This window comes from Lepus europaeus, chromosome 9, assembly GCF_033115175.1.
Source record: "Lepus europaeus isolate LE1 chromosome 9, mLepTim1.pri, whole genome shotgun sequence".
In the NCBI taxonomy this organism is placed as follows: domain Eukaryota; kingdom Metazoa; phylum Chordata; class Mammalia; order Lagomorpha; family Leporidae; genus Lepus; species Lepus europaeus.
Window position 1 is genome coordinate 81,269,056 of NC_084835.1, and position 17,824 is coordinate 81,286,879.

General features: G+C 37.6%; 1 protein-coding gene and 1 pseudogene across 1 annotated transcript in view; both read right to left on the reverse strand.

Moving 5' to 3' along the window:
* Positions 1 to 17,824, reverse strand: part of CCDC178 (coiled-coil domain containing 178) — a 440,915-nt gene that overhangs the window by 22,501 nt on the left and 400,590 nt on the right. Inside the window, exon 18 of the mRNA XM_062200025.1 lies at positions 11,189 to 11,323. Coding sequence (XP_062056009.1) covers positions 11,189 to 11,323 — 135 coding nt within the window. The remainder of the gene's footprint in view (positions 1 to 11,188; positions 11,324 to 17,824) is intronic.
* On the reverse strand, positions 1,639 to 3,018 carry LOC133766692 (elongation factor 1-alpha 1-like; annotated as a pseudogene).

The following is a 17,824-nucleotide window of genomic DNA, read 5'->3' on the forward strand; positions in this document are numbered from 1 at the left end:
GGATCGGAAGTGGAGCTGCCGGGACTTGAACCAGCACCTGTATAGGATGCCAGCACTGTAGCCAGTGGTTTTACCCGCTACACCACAATGCTGGTTGGCCCCAAAGGTATGTTTTTTATGTTTATAAATTTTGGGAGGAGGTTCATTGAGTTTACTGTATCAGTAACTCATGTGTGTCACCAAAATGACTATTTTTATATATTTTATAGTTTACATATATTCCCCATTGGTAATGATAACTTACAGTAATACTATGAAAAGAAATCCCTAAGAAGTCCAAGCTAATATTTCAGCACTTTGTTTGGTAACAATGGTAAAAAAAAATATTTACTGAATATTGAGTATATCTCTAAAAAGTCAGACCAAGTTAATCAGCCTGGTGGTCCACATTGGAGTGCTGTGTTAAGGTCCTAGTGCAAACTGCATCCCCAATCCAAGTGCCTAAGTTTGATCCTGGCTCCATTCCTGATTCTAGCTTCCTACTAATGCACACCCTGGGAGGCAGCAGGGATGGCTCAAGTGGTTGAGTCCCTGCCACCCACACAAGAGACTGGATTGAGTTCTTGACTTTTGGCCCAAGCCACTGTGGGCTTTAGTGAGTGAACCAGTGAATGGGAACTCTCTAATAATAAAAAATAATAAAAAAAATAAATTAGTGTGATCTTGGGGGACTAGATGGTCTTTTATTTGTTTCTCACTGTCTCCCACTGATATAATCTGACAGAGCATTGCCACAGCATAGTGGTGAAGAGCAAGGGGCCCAGAGCCAAAGTTCTGAAGTTGAAATCCTGTCTCTCCTGTCAGCTCACTAGGTGTCCTTGGGAAAAGCAGGTAAGCTTTCTTTGCTAGAGCTTCCTCTTCTGTAAATTGGGCTATTTTGAGACTACCTCATAGGGTTCTTTGAGAATTATATCAATTAAAATTTTAAAGTATAGAGCAATGGGTCGGGCATTGGGTACAGCATGTTGAGCCACCACCTGTGATTCTGGCATCCTAAGTGAGCACCGGTTCAAGTCCTGGATGCTCTACTGTTGATCCAGCTCCCTACTAATGCATCTGGGCCGTCTTCTGCTTTCCCATGCTTGGACCCCTACCACCCATGTGGGAGACCCAGAGGGAGTTCTAGGCTCCTTGCTAGAACTTCACCTAGCTAGGCACCTTGCTAGAACCTTGCTAGGGCCTCACCTGGCTCCAGCCATTGTGGCCATTTGGGGAGTGTACCAGTGGATGGAAGCTTTCAATGCAATTTAGGATCTGTCCACTTCAGGAAACCAGCCATCCATTGGCAGATTATTCAGCACCATCTTTCTTTAGACTATTTGCTGTTTCTGGCCCCTCTGAAGTTATAAACTCTTTAAACACAGATTAAGCCTTTTTTTTTTCCCCTCTCTCATTAAACTTTGTTTTAATGGGTCTCAACATTCTGTGATAGATTTTTGGTCAAGTTTCCATTAATAAGTACTGATTTTAAAAACTATTTTTTTAAAAAGGTCCATGAAACATTCTCCTTTCCTTCTGAAGGTTTTACAGTGCATTGTTATCATTAACCAGTCTTTTACTATTAAACTAAATGGCCAATCGAGACAAACAGTTCTGAGACGGTTCTTCCACCAGTGATTAAAACTGGGATGGCAGGTATTAGAGGTCATATTTATTTAGCTTTCTGTCTTTCTGGGCAGATTTGGTGACCTTGCCAGCTCCAGCAGCCTCTTGTCCAGTGCTTTGATGATACCCACAGCAACAGTGTCTCATATCATGGACAGCAAAATGACCCAGAGGGAAGATAGAGAAGCTCTCATCACACATGGGCTTGCCAAGAACCATATCACTGATGGTAGCATCAGCAGATGTCAAAAATTTAGGGCTCTCTTCCAGCTTCTTGCCAGAACGATGATCAATCTTTTCCTTTAGCTCAGCAAACTTGCAATCACTAAGAGCTGTGTGTCAGTCCAGTCCAGGGGCACAGCCAGCACCGATCTGACCTGGATGCTTCAGGATGATCACCCGAGCAGTGAAGCCAGCTGCTGCCATTGGTGAGTCATTTTTACTGTCACCAGCAATGTTGCTACAGTGAACAGCTTTGACAGATATGTTCTAGACATTGAAGCCCACATTGTTCCCAGGGAGAGCTTCACTCAAGGCTTCATGGTGCATTTCAACGGACATGACTTCAGTTGTGATATTGACTGGAGCAAAAGCTTATCACCATGTCACATTTGAGGACACTAGTCTCTGCTTGGCCCAAAGGGACAGCACCAACACCACCAATTTGTAGACATCCTATAGGGACAGACGCAAAGGCTTAGCAGTTGGTCTAGTTGGTGAAGGATGTAATCCAGGGCTTCCAGCAGTGTGGTTTCATTGGCATTGCCATCTTTGAGGGTGACTTTGCATCCCTTGAACCATTGCAAATTAGCACTTGGTTCCAGCATGTTGTCACTGTTCCAACCAGAAATTGGCACAAATGCCAGGGTTGTAGCCAATTTTCTTAATGTAGATGTTGACTTCTTTAATGATGTCCTCATATCTCTTCTGGCTGTAGTGTGGCTCAGTGGAATTCATTTTGTTAACACCAACAAGGAGCTGTTTCATACCCAATGTGTAAGTCAGAAGGGCATGCTTGTGGGTCTGCCAATTTTTGGAGATAGCAAATTCCCTGATACTAGCAGTAACAAGCAGGATGGCACAAATAGCCTGAGATGTGCCAGTAATCATATTTTTGACAAGGCCTCTGTGTCCTGTGGCATCAATAATAGTCACATAATACTTGCTCGTCTCAAATTTCCACAGGGAGACATCGATGGCAATGATGCTCACACCCAGCTTTCAGTTCATGCAAGACTCTGGCATACCTGAAGGAGCCCTTTCCCTTCTTAGCAGCCTCCTTCTGAATTTTCCAATGGTTATTTTTTGATTGATGTCACCACATTTGTAGATAAGATGGACAGCAATGGTGGACTTACCAGAATTTACATGTCCAGTGATGATGATGTTGATATGAGTCTTTTCCATTCTCATTTTGACTTTGATTTAGTGATGGTTTGCATAACACCTGTGTTCTACTGGTAAGATTTATTTATTTCAAAGAGTTGCAGAGAGAGAGAGAGAGAGAGGTAGAGACAGAGAGCTTCCATCTGCTGGTTTACCCACAGATGGCTGCAATGGCTGGAACTAAGCCAATCCAAAGCCAGGAGCCAGGAGCTTCTTCCAGGTCTCCCACACAGGTGCAGGGATCCAAGGATTTGGGCCATCTTCTGCTTTCCAAGGCCATAGAGAGATGGAATGGAAATGGAGAAGCTGGGACTCGAACTGGCCCCCATATGGGATGCTGGCACTGCAGGAGGTTGCTTTACCTGCTATGCCATAGTGCTAGCCTCCAGTGTTATTTTAATTTACATTTTTTTTTACCTATCAATCAATGGAATTCTGAAGTCATAATTTCACTATAGAAGGATAATGAGAAAAATCGGTTCCAAAAGTAGAAGTATAGAAAAGAGTTTGTAAGGTTTATCCCAAGCACCCTTTAAGGATGCTGAACTAATTTTGGGCAACAAGCATTTACTGCTTAGTTATTGTCAACCTTCAATGAGAGTGGAATGCTCATGGTAATGGAAAATATTTGGTTAAATTGTGGCTCATTTATTTGGATGTTTTAACTAAGAACATTTGTTTAATTCTTTTAATTTATGTGTTTATGCATACTTTAAAGGCTGAAACAAAAATTGTTAAAAGGATTGATGTCATCTAATCCTTTCTTATACCATAGTATATGATTAGAGGTGTTGTGTAACTATGTATGTTTTCTTGGATTCTCAAGAGTTTGAAATGGCATCACATAAGGAGCTGCAAGTTCTTGAAGGTATGAGGATTGGGGTATATGAATGCTTTCATGATTAAGCCACTTTGGCAAATTTTGTCAAAAAGTTGTGTTTTCAGAATCATAACAGCATTAGGAAGAAAAGAGAAGGAAGTGAGCTAACGTAGTAAATTGTTTACTGTGTGCAGGGCACATCGTATACATTTCATCCAATTCTCACTATTTATACCGTTTCAGATCCCAGATGATAACTAACCAAGCAAGCAACCAACTAATTGACCCACCTCCTTTAAAACTCAAACTTTAGAGCATGTATTCAGAACAGCTCAACACAGAAAAGGAAACTTAAAAAAAAAAAAAAAAAGCTTATTCTTTGAATTACTTGCTAATGCAATTAATAATGCAAAAACATTACTAGAATACATTTCAGTGCCTCTCCTATCATTTCATATATTTCTTCTATATCCTATTTTTCTGATTAACATAACACTACTATAACTTGTTTTTTTTTTTTTTTTACTGTCATTTCTTTTACATGTATGGGAGTTTTATTTGGGAAAAAGGTTTTTGTATTTTGTTTACTAGTGTAAACTCAGCATCAGAATGGTGATCTGTACATAGAAGGCTTCTAATAACTATCTAACAAATGAAATGTAAAACAAAATGAAAATATATCGATATATGAGCAAATATGAGTAAAATTCCTTCCTCACCAACATCCATAGTCACACAGACCACAAAACCCATTTCTTTCCCCAAAGGTAACAATTATCAATGTGTGCAACCTTCCAGACCTATTTTTGTAGATATGTCTGGATGATTGTAGAGAAATTATATACATGCAGTAGAAATACATGATACATTATACATTTACTTTTATGTAATTAAAAGTAGTTGCTTAAGATGATATTCTGTAAGATTTTCCAACTCAACATTTCCCTGCAATTTCTTGGCTATACACAGTTCCCTCCTAATTCCTTTTAATTTCTACTTAGCCTGATATATTTTAGATATACCTTTGTATATCTAAACTCTGTCCAGCTTTTCACAAGTCATACTGTTGGGAACAATTTTATATCCTGTTTCTTTATACACAACTGGCAGTGCTTCTCTAGTGTCAAATGTGAAATTGTTCTGTTAAAGAAAACGTGGCTTTAAATTTTAGTAGATAGGACAGTATAGGCCTCAATAGGATATGAAAATTGACATTTCTTTATGCTTTTGTTACTACTAATTAATCATCTAATGTTGCAGCCTAATGGTTGAAAACAAAATATTTTTCATAGTATTAATTTTTTCCTTGACTTCTGATTTTCAGCATTTTTTTCATGTCATTTAGCAATGTTACTTTGCCTGTTTTCCTACTGGGCTGTATTACTTAATGATTTAAAGAAGTGATTACATTAAAAACAATGTAACATGTTTATATTACAAACAATGCAATATTTTCCCTCCAGTTTTTTTTTTTAACAGAGTTTTATGTCTTCTTTTATGAATTTAGACTTAACATTGCCCATTATGTTTTTCTCCTTTCACTCTCCCTCAACTCTACAACATTCTATAATCTGTATATTTTGGATTTTGCTTTTATCATTCAGATAGTTGGCTAGTGCATCATCCACCCTTATCTACACAATTGGAAATCTTACTCTTCTTAAATTCTACATTCCAAGTATTTGTGGGGATATTTCCTGGTTTCTCTATTCTAGTGATCAGCCTCAGGCCTGCTGCATATTTGGTAAATAGTTTTTTTGGAACATGTTACATCCATTCATATACTTTTGTCTAAGGGTGTTCTCTGGTTACAAGACAGAGTAGTTCCAACAGTGACTGTGTGCTCTGAAAAATCAGTAATATTTACTATGTGACATTTTAATGAAGAAGCTTACCAAGTATTCTGTTTCAGAACTTTTTGTACATTCCTAGGCAGTGTTTCACAGTTTGACTTAATTCAGTTTGATGTTTTCCTACCCAGCGACTCAAATTAGTGACTTCCACATAACAATTTTTGGTTTAAAAAATGTAAGGGCTGAGCTATGAAAAAGAATGAAATTCTGTCTTTTGCAACAAAATGGATGCAATTGGAGACCATTATAGCTAGTGAAATAACCCAAACCCCAAAAAGACAAATATCATTTATTTTCTCTGATTTGTGTTAGTTAATACATAGAGTGAAAATATAAGGATGAAACTGACAGCTTGAGATTTCATTATTGTTTATAGCCCTTGTGTATGCTCTTGTGGAACAGTGGTCTTTCTACTTCTTGAATTCTGTATTTAGGGGAGCATTAAGCCTGTGATTATAAAAAAAGTTGAAAGTATGATTAAAAGAAAAAAAGGAAGGAAGGGGAATGGAGGTATCACTATGTGCTTCAAATTGTGTCTATGAGCCTGTTTTCCTTATATAAATAACTTTAATTTTAAATGCATTTGGAAAATATCTTCCTGAGCTTTACTGAGAAATCTTGCTTGAATTTTAAGTAATATTTTATTGAATTTATGGATATTTTTTCACTTTTGAAAAACTGACATCTTCTGAATAATCTTCATGTATAATCTTCTCACCCATGGGAATGATAAATATTTGCTTTTATTTAGGTTATGTGTTTTCAGCATTGCTTAGTGGCTTTTCCCTAAAGGATATAGCTAACTTTGTTTATTCTTAAGAACTCTATACTTCAGGTTGCCACTTTTAAATAGCCCTTACATGAATTCCAATGCTTTCTCACTATATCCTTAGATTTTCTAAGAGGAAACACCATGTTTTCAGCGCATAATGATGATGATTTCACACTCTTAATGCATGATGTCTGCATCTTATCAAATTATCTATTATACTTTATGAAGGAAATTTTCTTCTATATTGTGAGTTATTAAAGTTAGTATATTATTCTTGTTAGCAAATGTTTCTCCGTTCCTAGTTGATACAAACATATAATCTTTGTCTTTTAATACATCTTTATATTAACTCACATTAATGTGTTTTCTAAAGTTGAATATGATTGCCACAGGCTCTGATACATAAACCCTTCTTTCATTTATAAAGTTTAAAATATGCTAGTATTTCCCATTGTGATTATAGATTTACTTAGCTTTCCTTGGATTAAAACCATATCTTTCTTTAGAATTCTGAAGTTATGGTGTCATGTTTATTAAGTTCATGATTGACATGTCTCATTAGTTAGATCTTTTATGAACTTTAAATATTCAAATTTGAATGTTCTAATTCTTTTTGCCTTAATCTCCTTTTCATTCTTATTCTGTAGGCTTTTAGTCAATTTCTATTTGCCTAAGTACACCTCTTCCAAATAACATGGATTTGGCTTTTATAACCCATCTGTAAATCTGTAAGTTTAAAATGTGTAGTGAAACCATTAAATTATTTTCACTGAAGTGTTTTATCATATTTTGTGCATTTTAATTATCTTCCTTTCTTCTTGAATTTTGAATTTTTTAATTTTTATGATACCTTTTCTGCATTAATATTTTGAGAGTGACCAATCCTGTTTTTAGTTTTCTTGTAAATAATTTTTAAATCATTGGCAACTATATTTAAATATTTTAGAGTTAAGCATTAAAGTTTAGTAAATTAATGTTATTTCTTAAGAATACTTCTAAATGTATATATTTTAGAAGTCCAAAATGCATATTTTCTGTAATTTCTTTTTGTCTTTACAAAGACCACATAGATTAAGAGGTTTTATATCGCTAAGTGATTCAGATTTTTGTCCCTTTTTTCTGGCTTATCTTTCATTTATACATTTGCATTCTAGATACAGGAAATGGGGCTGTCCCTACATACATCTTTTTTTTTGTATGTGTGTAAGTGTTAAATGATTAAACACATTTCAAGAAGTAGTTGGTGCCAGGAGACAGATGGACACATGGTTTCTGAATTGAGAATGCTCACATACTAGTGCGTAAGAAAGCACAGACACAGCACAGATGTGTGTACAGAGGTCATGGGAATGTTTTAGGAGGAGTGCCATTCTGAGAAGGTCACCTAGACCATGATACCATTTGCTTCACCTCCATCACTGTAGTAACTTTTTGTCCTAGCACACCTGACCCATGTTTATCTAACATTTGCTTGAGAAGCAGCATACTTGGACAGCAATGCTCATTATAAAATTTATTGCTATTTTGCCCAAATCCACCTTCTCGCCTCTTGTATCAGTTGGTCCCAGCATTGGCTTCTGCAGCTCAACAAAGTATACAAGCATACCAACCTTCATTTGCAGTTCTTCAGATGTTTGTCCTCTTAGTCTTTGCCTTTTACATTTAAACAGACCACATTTCTGAATTTCTCCCCTGATCTTTCTTATATTGCAGCTCTTTAAGTGTGATAACATGACCTTAAACTATGCTTTCCAAACATGTACAAGACACTGTAGAAGGACACAGCTTCAGAGAAAGTGCTAAGGGATGTATTTTTCCAGATAAAACCACTTTTGCTTATTCAGTCTACAGACACATTAATTTGCCACCATTATATCACACTTTGATTTGAATCATTCAGTAATGCTCAGTCTATTTTCCAAATAAGATGTCAGAAAGTTAATGTTACACAATCAAACAAAAAAATAAAGATAATAGGAAGAAATGAAATAACAATAGTACTTCATATGGGCTCAGACATGAGGTTAGGGCCTCATATAAATTATGTCATATATTGCCCGACTCAGCAAGTCTTATATGATTGCTGGAGTTGGGATATGTATTTGGTTCCAAGTTTGTAGTAGTTCATTTTGGCTCGTGTTAAACTGAAGTCAACTAAAATCCTTAAACTAACATCTTACCTACACATGACTTGAAGTCAAATATAAAACTTCATTCAGTTACAGTTCATTTTATTAGTTTCTGCTTGATTGTGTAATCCAAAATCTTTTCCAGTCCACCTAGTTGTCTGCTAACTATAGATGTGCCAATCATGCCTTCTGTGGTCATGCAAGGATTTTGTCCAAGTCCAAAGATGAAGCAAAATTGCTTTTACTGCATCATGTTTAACTGCTTTGATTCCATATCAATTATATACAGTTTACTTTTGAAAAGGTTCATTAAATGATGTTGTCATTAAGTAGTTCACTAGTATCTTACTGCATTATTTTAATGCTACCTTTAGAAAATTATAAGTCTAAATTCCTCAACAATGACACTTAAAAGAACACTGTTGTCATAAAAATGGGGAGCAATATCGTCTGACCTGGTGAGTAACTTTTAGCCATGCTGAATCGAATTAGATACCTGCAGAGTCACTCTGCCAACATACTAAATTACTGTACCATGATTTCCTACGCAGGAGAGACATGGGGTGCTACCAGATCCTCTGAGCAGTCTTGCTGCTACTGACCCTGACAAAACAAGTGAGGGAGAACAGATGTCACACTGGTTGTGTAAAGCCCTGAAGAGCCTAGGATCTTCTAGGAAGCAGAGTATCGCAGCAAGTTAAGACCTAGTATGTGAAAGTAAGCTGTGTGTGGGGTACCATGAATGGTCCCAGGAGATGGAGAATTCATGTGGCGATGGAGGAAGAGAGGGGGCTCAGGAAACATTGTGTAGAGGAGGTGACTGAAGTGAGTAAGGTGTCCAACAGGCAGGTAAAGAAAAGCAATGCGGGAAAGAGGGAAGAGTGCTGGGTCAAGAGAGGAAGGAGGAACTAAACAGCAGGTTTCCTGATGAGTAAGAATTTGAGTGACACAGTGAGGAGCTGATGTAGAGACAGAGGAGTTGGGAAAGTTACACAGAGGTCACTGTGTATCAGGCTGAAGTTTTACATTCATTCTTTTATGCCCCAGATGATCACACAAGTTTCTAGTTTAGTTACAAGACCCTGAAAATTCTATTTTCATAAAAATCCAAAATTAAAATATTCTGAATTGAAGGCATCTCCAGGAGTTAGGAAGCCACCAATTATGCCCCTGAAATTCTCCTAAATACAACCCAAGTTTATTGCTGTGTCTCTAGATGCAATGTGGTTCAGACTAACTCCTATATGATCCTTTCTTTAATTTCCACTATAAGTGATAGTCATAAAATGATTTAAAATAAAGTTTATATGTGGATTTAAAAGATTAGAATAAATACTATAGCAGGTTATGAATTAATAATTCACTTTACTACTACTCAGATGACATGCTGGATAAACATGATAATCTAGAATGAGAATTAATCATTTGTAAGAATTTTAAAAACATTTACATTTGGGCAGAAATTAGATTTTTCTAAGGCACTAACTAGAATATGAAGATTTTTTTAATATTTAAAAGCATGATAGATAATAGATACTTCATACTTTTTAATGTACTATTTATTAATAGGCTCTTAAATCAATTCTCCTGACATCTAAGCTGATGTAATTCTAGTCTTGATTCAAATTTGGATGTGAATTTCTACTAACCCCACATGTTAAATCTGCCATTTCAAATTTTTCCTATTAGAATATTTTTAGAGTCCACAACCAATAGAACTCATATAAAACACATACACACTCATAAGAAAATATCAAAAAATAAACTTTGAAATTGCTTTGTAAAATCTTTCTTCCTACTTGGGGTTAAAGCATCATGATGCCCTTGGGTAATTAAAATATTTAGAAGATTTGGCATGGGTTCATTCATTGTTTATGCTGGAAATTGTAATTTTAAACAACACATGCCACTGCTTTTGTTTTTTTTTAATAGAAGAACGTGGTTTGCTTTCTTTTGGGAGATCATGTTTTATATATCTTATAGCATATGAAATATTAAGGCATTAATTTGAAAAAAGTGATATTCAAACACTAGTCTTCATAGAGTTGATATGTCTTTGTAAGAGTTTAATATAAAGACTATGGTGCCATGAAATACTTCTATAGAAGCACATGGTAAAATTTCACATACATTTCAAATCACAGTTATAGTCTAATCCCCTTTTGCTTAATTTTCAAATGGAGTTGTCTCCAAATCTGCTTGGGAGGCTGATCCTCTTGTACAAAAGAAAGTAAAAGACTATAGTTCAGTGAAAATAACACTCTTATTTTACTTAAGTTGCTTTTGCCAAACAGTGGCACAAGGTAACTCTTGCCAGTGAGTAGCTTGAATGGTCTCTGCAAAGCCTATAAATCTGAAAAAATATTTATAAACCAAGGTATTTTTAAAAAATCTACCCAGAGGTTTCTGAGGAGTCAGTCACATCTCCTTTTCCCCCTCAAAGTATGCATGGTGTATGTGCTAACTTACTGAATTCATCCTTCATGCAATTCCAGTTTATTAAAGAGGTTAAAAATTTATAAAACTCTGATGGGATATGGTTTTAATGCTTCATCACACCACCCATCATTTGCTTTTCAATCTAGATCAGAATGATCTTTCCTACTTCCCTGCAATCACCTACCTGCACAGCTAATATTTTCTGAATGCTCTCCTGAGAGTCTGTCTGGAAGTTGGCCAGCCTCCTCTGGCTGTAGAAGACCACCAGCCTCAAGTGCTCCTTCCACAGCCAGTGCATCCTTTTCTGCAGCACACAGAGCTGAAGGGAAGAGGGAGGGGCAAAAACACAAGTCAGAGTAGGAGAGGAAATTAATGGCAGTGTTCAAGAAGAATGATGGAGGGAAATAGAGAAAGCAGTCAATAGCCCATTCTGCACTGTACGGACCTGACAGGAATTTCACAGTCTCTTGATTTTTCAGCCCACTCATGTGCATTCATCAGAAACCAGTCACATCTGGCCGCCAGGATGGGGGGTTAATTTTCTCTAAATGCCTCAGCAGTTTTGTTCTAGCTGAGGCAAACTCTGTGACTGCAAAGCTGATGAGTAAAATATTTCTACTTCACCCAGTTTAACTCAAAACCGATAGCCTCGGGACATATTGAACCTCTCTCTTGAAAAAAAAAAATAATCTTGTGAAGCTCTTTTGAATGGCACATCAGGTCAAGCCAAAGTTTAAAAATGCAACTTTAAGACTTTGATGGACACCATGGTTTCTTTTTTTTCCCCTCATAAAGCTTACAGTGGCTTGGCAATGTGTGCTTCAGAGCATGACAAAACTAAAGAGAATTAACTTAGCCATCAACTGCTGAGGGAGAACAATAACAGGCAAGAAATTTCCAGCTAGAACTCCCTATTAATCTCCCTCCCTCTGACCATGTGACATGGAAGATCTCCCTGCATTAAAGTACAGTGGATGCCACATTTAGAACTGACATGTTTAATACTGCATCTGCATAGATAGAGTTCTCCTATGAGGGTACCCTACAGCATCTGGAAGTTTGATATAAAAACAAAGAACAATGGCAGTTTGACCAAAACAATGTACATTTCCTCTTCAACAGCTAGCCTGGCCACACCATGCAGAATTACTATAGGGTAATAAGGTTATATTAAAGGAACACATTTAATAAAATCAATAGTGAAAACAATTTTTAAAATCCCATATATTTAGACATAGTATATTCTGTCACAAAACTTTGATAATAGCAATGATTGTTTATACAGATTCCTCTTTAGCATATTTTGAAGAATGAAAAAAAAGCAAAATTCATATAATACATTTATATCACATATAAAGTCACAAATATTTCTTCATACCAGAGAAAATGTTACAAATATGGCTACTTATGTTTTATTTGATGTGTGAAGTGAATGATTTCTGTGTATTCTTCTGATATATATTTCAGCAAAACAATTTCTTTAAAATAACTATCTTAAATATCTAGTGTTGCAAGTGAAATTTTTATTTCCTTGTTATGCACTATGACAAATAACACATATGTACGTTTAGTTCACAGAGAAAAGAAGCCTCTATTAGTTGATTTAGGAGGAAATAACAACCTTGAAAAATACAAGTATTGGGTCAGCACTGTGGGACAGCAGGTAAAGCTGCTGCCTGCAGTGTCGGTATCCCATACGGGCATCAGTTAGAGTCCTGACTGCTCTACTTCTGATCCCATTTTTGGGACCCTGCATCTGCGTGAGGGACCTGGGGGAAGCTCCTGGTTTTGGATCGGCGCAGCCCCGGCCATTGCGGCCATCTGGGGAGTGAACCAGAGGATGGAAGACCTCTCTCTCTCTCTCTGCTCTTTCTAACTCTGCCTTTCAAATAAATACATCTTTCAAAATGATTAGAGCCTAGGGAGATTACTGATGCCATAAACAAGAGTGTCAAGTTGTTAAGTCAACAACAGGAGTCACTGTGTACTTACTCCTCATGTGGGATCTCTGTCCTTAATGTGTTGTTCAGTGTGAATTAATGCTATAACTAGCATTGAAACAGTATTTAACACTTTATGTTCTGTGTGGGTGCAAACTGATGAAATCTTTATATTAAGATAACTGAAAATGAATCGATGTGAATGGAGTGGGAGATGGGAGGGTTGTGGGTGGGAGGGAAGTTATGGGGGGAAAAAGCCATTGTAATCCATAAACTGTAGTTTGGAAATTTATATTTACTAAATAAAAGTTTTTTTAAAAGAAACACAGGTATGCCAATTTACTAAATGCTGAACTACATTATCCAGAATCAGTTTATGGGCATTTCATGTAATTTAGAATAGTAATGATTAGTTTTGGGGCCGGCACTGTGGTATAGTGGGTAAAGCCACCACCTGCAGTGCCAGCATCCCATATTGGCGCTGGTTTGAGTCCCGGCTGCTCCACTTCTGATATAGCTCTCTGCTATGGCCTGGGAAAGCATTAGAAGATGGCCCAAGTCCTTGGGTTCCTGTACCCATGTGAGAGACCCAGAAGAAGCTTCTGACTTTGGATCAGCTGAGCTCTGGTCATTGCAACCATTTGGGGAATGAACCAGTGGATGGAAGATCTCTCTCTCTCTCTCCAAGTTTGCTTTGAGATAAATAAATAAATCTTTAAAAAAATTAGCCTCACCTTATGCAGGAAAATTGTCAAGATTTTAATTTTTTTTTTGCTGTTATATAAGCCAATTATGCCAGTCAATGAGGGAGAAGGTATGCTGTGTTGTGGTACATTCATTAGGACATTTTGTAGATTTACTTTATTAGGTATGCTTACAGTTACATAAAGGGACATATTAAAGCTGTATTTATGGTGGAAGATGCAGGGGAAGAGTATAGATTCTGGGCAATAGGCAATGATACATAGTAGTTGGTAATGGTCCTATACTACCTAACATGAATCAATCAATGATTTAAATAAAATTTGCTATAATAAGAGGCAGAGCAAATCTATGTTCAAATTAGAAATGACTTCAAAGATGGCAGAATAGGCTGGGAGCTTACTGCTCTAGGCTAGAAGAGTTAAAACATGGAGATAGTACAGTCTTAGGGAGGCGTTAGGGAGAAAACTTCAGTATAAATGCCACAGAAGGAAGGGGGATGCTGTTGCAATACATGGAGGGTGTGGACACACAGCACAAGCACAGAAACAACATGGGGGCCCAGCTTCTAACAGCCTCAGCACCAGCTTTGGCGAATGAGCTGAGACCAGACTGTAGCACCCCAAGCCACTAGTGATATAGCTAAGGGGAGAGCCTGGCATGAGTCCAGCCTGGAACCCTGTGGTGAACAGTATACCTGCCAAACTAGAGGAAAAAAAGGATGCATTTCTCTCCCTGTGCCCTGGCACTCTGCAACTGGCTGAAAGAGGGCAGATGCCATTTTGGACATCTATAACAGTTGTGCCAGCTTTTATCTGGTGGCCCAGCAACCAGCTATGAGGAGATTCCTGAGTCTTGCTGGGAGGATTGATGGGGGCTGTGGACTCATGTGGGAGTGTGAGGTGCCCCACCCTCAAGTACATCACAGGCTCTGGTGCTCAGGCTGCCTGGGTGGAGTACCCAGAGGTAGTTGGCTCTAGGACTGTCTCCACCTCTCTCTGGATGAATTATACTGGCAGGGCAGAGTGGATCCTTGATGCTCCATGACTGTGGGAGCCTTGTGTGCTGGGACTATGGAAACACTTTGGCCATGTGGAAGGGCACAGGATATGGGTGGGTCTCTGGGCAGTTGCTGTGGGTAGCTCCACTTGCATAGGGCTCCCTGATTGGGGTGGGTCACTGCAGTGGAATCCCTGTTCACTGAGGACTGCACTGGTTATTGGTGTGGTTCTTGTGGTAGCATGGACGAATACTGCACTCACTGGGGCAAGTGCCTAGGCATTGTTCACCTGTTAGAGAGGAGGTGAGGGTGAGCTTATGCCATAGAGCTGACCAAACCCTCCCCTCTGATTAAAAAAAATCTACCACATCCAACTTGGGTGTCAATTTGGAAACTCACTCCAGTCTGGAGCACTGAACAGAGCTCCCTGGCCTCACCCAGCACAAGCCACTGAGAATTCACTAAAAGAGTAGACACTATACTAAATCACAGAGGTACAATACAAAGATAAAAGCAATCAGAGGGAAAAAAAATTCCACAAGTGACTAAAAATAAATGCAGAAATTCAAGAAACCAGAATAAGACACTATGATGCCCTCAAGTAACACAACAGTACTTAAATACTAGAATGTGAAGATGAAGAGATTGATGAAATGCCAGAAATGGAATTCAAAAAATTAACCATAGGATTACTAACAAGTAATCAGAACCAAATTCATGAACTAGAGAAAACCGTACATGACATGAATGAAAATATTGGAGATTTTAAAGAAATCAAAATGAAATATTGGAAAGGAAGAATTCAATGGACCAAATAAGAAATATGGTGGAAAGCCTTAACTGCTAACTTGGTGAGGCAAAAGAAAGAATATCAGAACTAGAAGGCAAACCTTTGGAAATCTTACATCAGACAAAAAAAAGGAAGAAAATAGAAAATCAGTTTTGGAGATCTGCAGGATACTATCAAATAACCAAGCATATGAGTCTTAGGAGTTCCTGAAGGTGTGGAATGAGAGAATGAACTAGAAAACCTATTTAATGAAATAATTACTTAAAACTTCCCCAATATGGAGAAAGAAAGGGTCATCCAAGTAGAGGAAGCACATAGAAACCCTAATAGACATTATCAGAAAAGATCTTCAGCATACCACATGGTAGTCAAACTCTCCACAGTAAAACATAAAAGATTCTAAAATGTGTACAAGAAAATTCTAGATTTCTTTTACAGGGTCTCATCAGAATCACAGCTGACTTCTCTTCAGAAATCCCACAGGCTAGAATGGAATGGTGAGGTATAGCCCAAGTCTTAAAAGAAAAAAAAAAAAACTGCCAACCCAGAATACTGTATCCTGCAAAACTCACATTCATGAATGAAGGTGAAATAAAGAACTTCCATAACAAACAGAAACTGAAAGAACTTGTCACCACTCATCCAGCCTTACATAAGATGCTTAGGGGTGTGCTACATACAGAAACACAGAAAGATAGCCATTATTACAATAGAATAAGATGGCAGAACTACCCCCCATCCAATAGAAGTACAAAAGAAATCCAAAGTAAACCATAGGAATATTTAGGAAAAAAATGGCAGGGCCAAGTTGTTACTTATCAATAGTTACCTTGAATGTAAGTAACCCCAACTCTCCAGTTAAAAAATACAGACTGGCAGGATGGATTAAGAAAGAAGACCCGGCCGGCGCCATGGCTCACTAGGCTAATCCTCCACCTTGCGGTGCTGGCACACCGGGTTCTAGTCCTGGTCAGGGCACTGATCCTGTCCCGGTTGCCCCTCTTCCAGGCCAGCTCTCTGCTGTGGCCAGGGAGTACAGTGGAGGATGGCCCAAGTGCTTGGGCCCTGCACCCCATGGGAGACCAGGATACGCACCTGGCTCCTGCCATCGGATCAGCGCGGTGCGCCGGCCGCAGCGTGCCTACCGCGGCAGCCATTGGAGGGTGAACCAATGGCAAAAAGGAAGACATTTCTCTCTGTCTCTCTCTCACTGTCCACTCTGCCTGTCAAAAAAAAAAAAAAAAAAAGAAAAAAAAAAAAGACCCATCTATTTTCTGCTTACAAGAAACACATCTCACCAACAAAGATATACACAGACTGATAATGAAAGGATGGAAAAAGATATTCCATGCTAACAGAAACCAAAGAACAGGTGTAGCCATCCTAATATCAAACAAAATAGATAATAACATAAAATTTGTTAAAAGACACAAGGGCACTTTGTAATGATTAAGGGATCGATTGAATAGGAAGATGCAACTATAATAAATGTATACACACCCAATCATAGGGCACCTACCTATTTAAAAGAAATGTTAATGGACCTGAAGGGAGACATAGACTCCAATACAATAGTATTGGGGGATTTCAATATCTCACTCACATCAATGGACAGATCAACCAGACAGAAAATCAGCAAGGAAACAGCAAAGTTAATCGACACTATAGACCAAATGGACCTAATGGATATCTACAGAACCTTTTACCCCACAGTGGCAGAATACACATTCTTCTCATCAATGCATGGAACATTCTTCAGGATAGACCATATGTTAGGCCATAAAGCAAGTCTCAGCAAATTAAAAGAAATCAAAATCATTCCATGCATCTTCTCTAGTTACAATGGAATTAAGCTGGAAATCAACAATTCAAGAATCTCTAGAACATATGCAAACACATGGAGACTGAACAACATGTTCCTGAATGAACAGTGGGTCATAGAAGAAATCAAGAGAGAAATAAAAAAAAATTCTTGAAACAAAGATGACAACACATCATATCAAAACTTATGGGATACAGCAAAAGCAGTGTTAAGAGGGAAGTATATAGCAATTGGTGCCTACAAGAAGAAACTGGAAATGTACCAAATAAATGGGCTATCAATGTATCTCAAGGAACTAGGAAAAAAACAAAACCCGAAAGTTATTAGGAGGAAAGAAATAACTAAAATTAGAGAAGAAACAAAAAGAAACCAAAAAAAATATAAATGAAATTAAAAGCTGGTTTTTTGAAAAAATAAAATTGATACACCATTGGCACAACTAACCAAAAAAAAAAAAAGAAAGAAAAGAATCAAATCAATAAAATATAAAATCAGAGACAAAAAAGGAAATGAACAATAGATTCCACAGAAATAAAATAATCATCAGAAGTTAATACAAAGAGCTT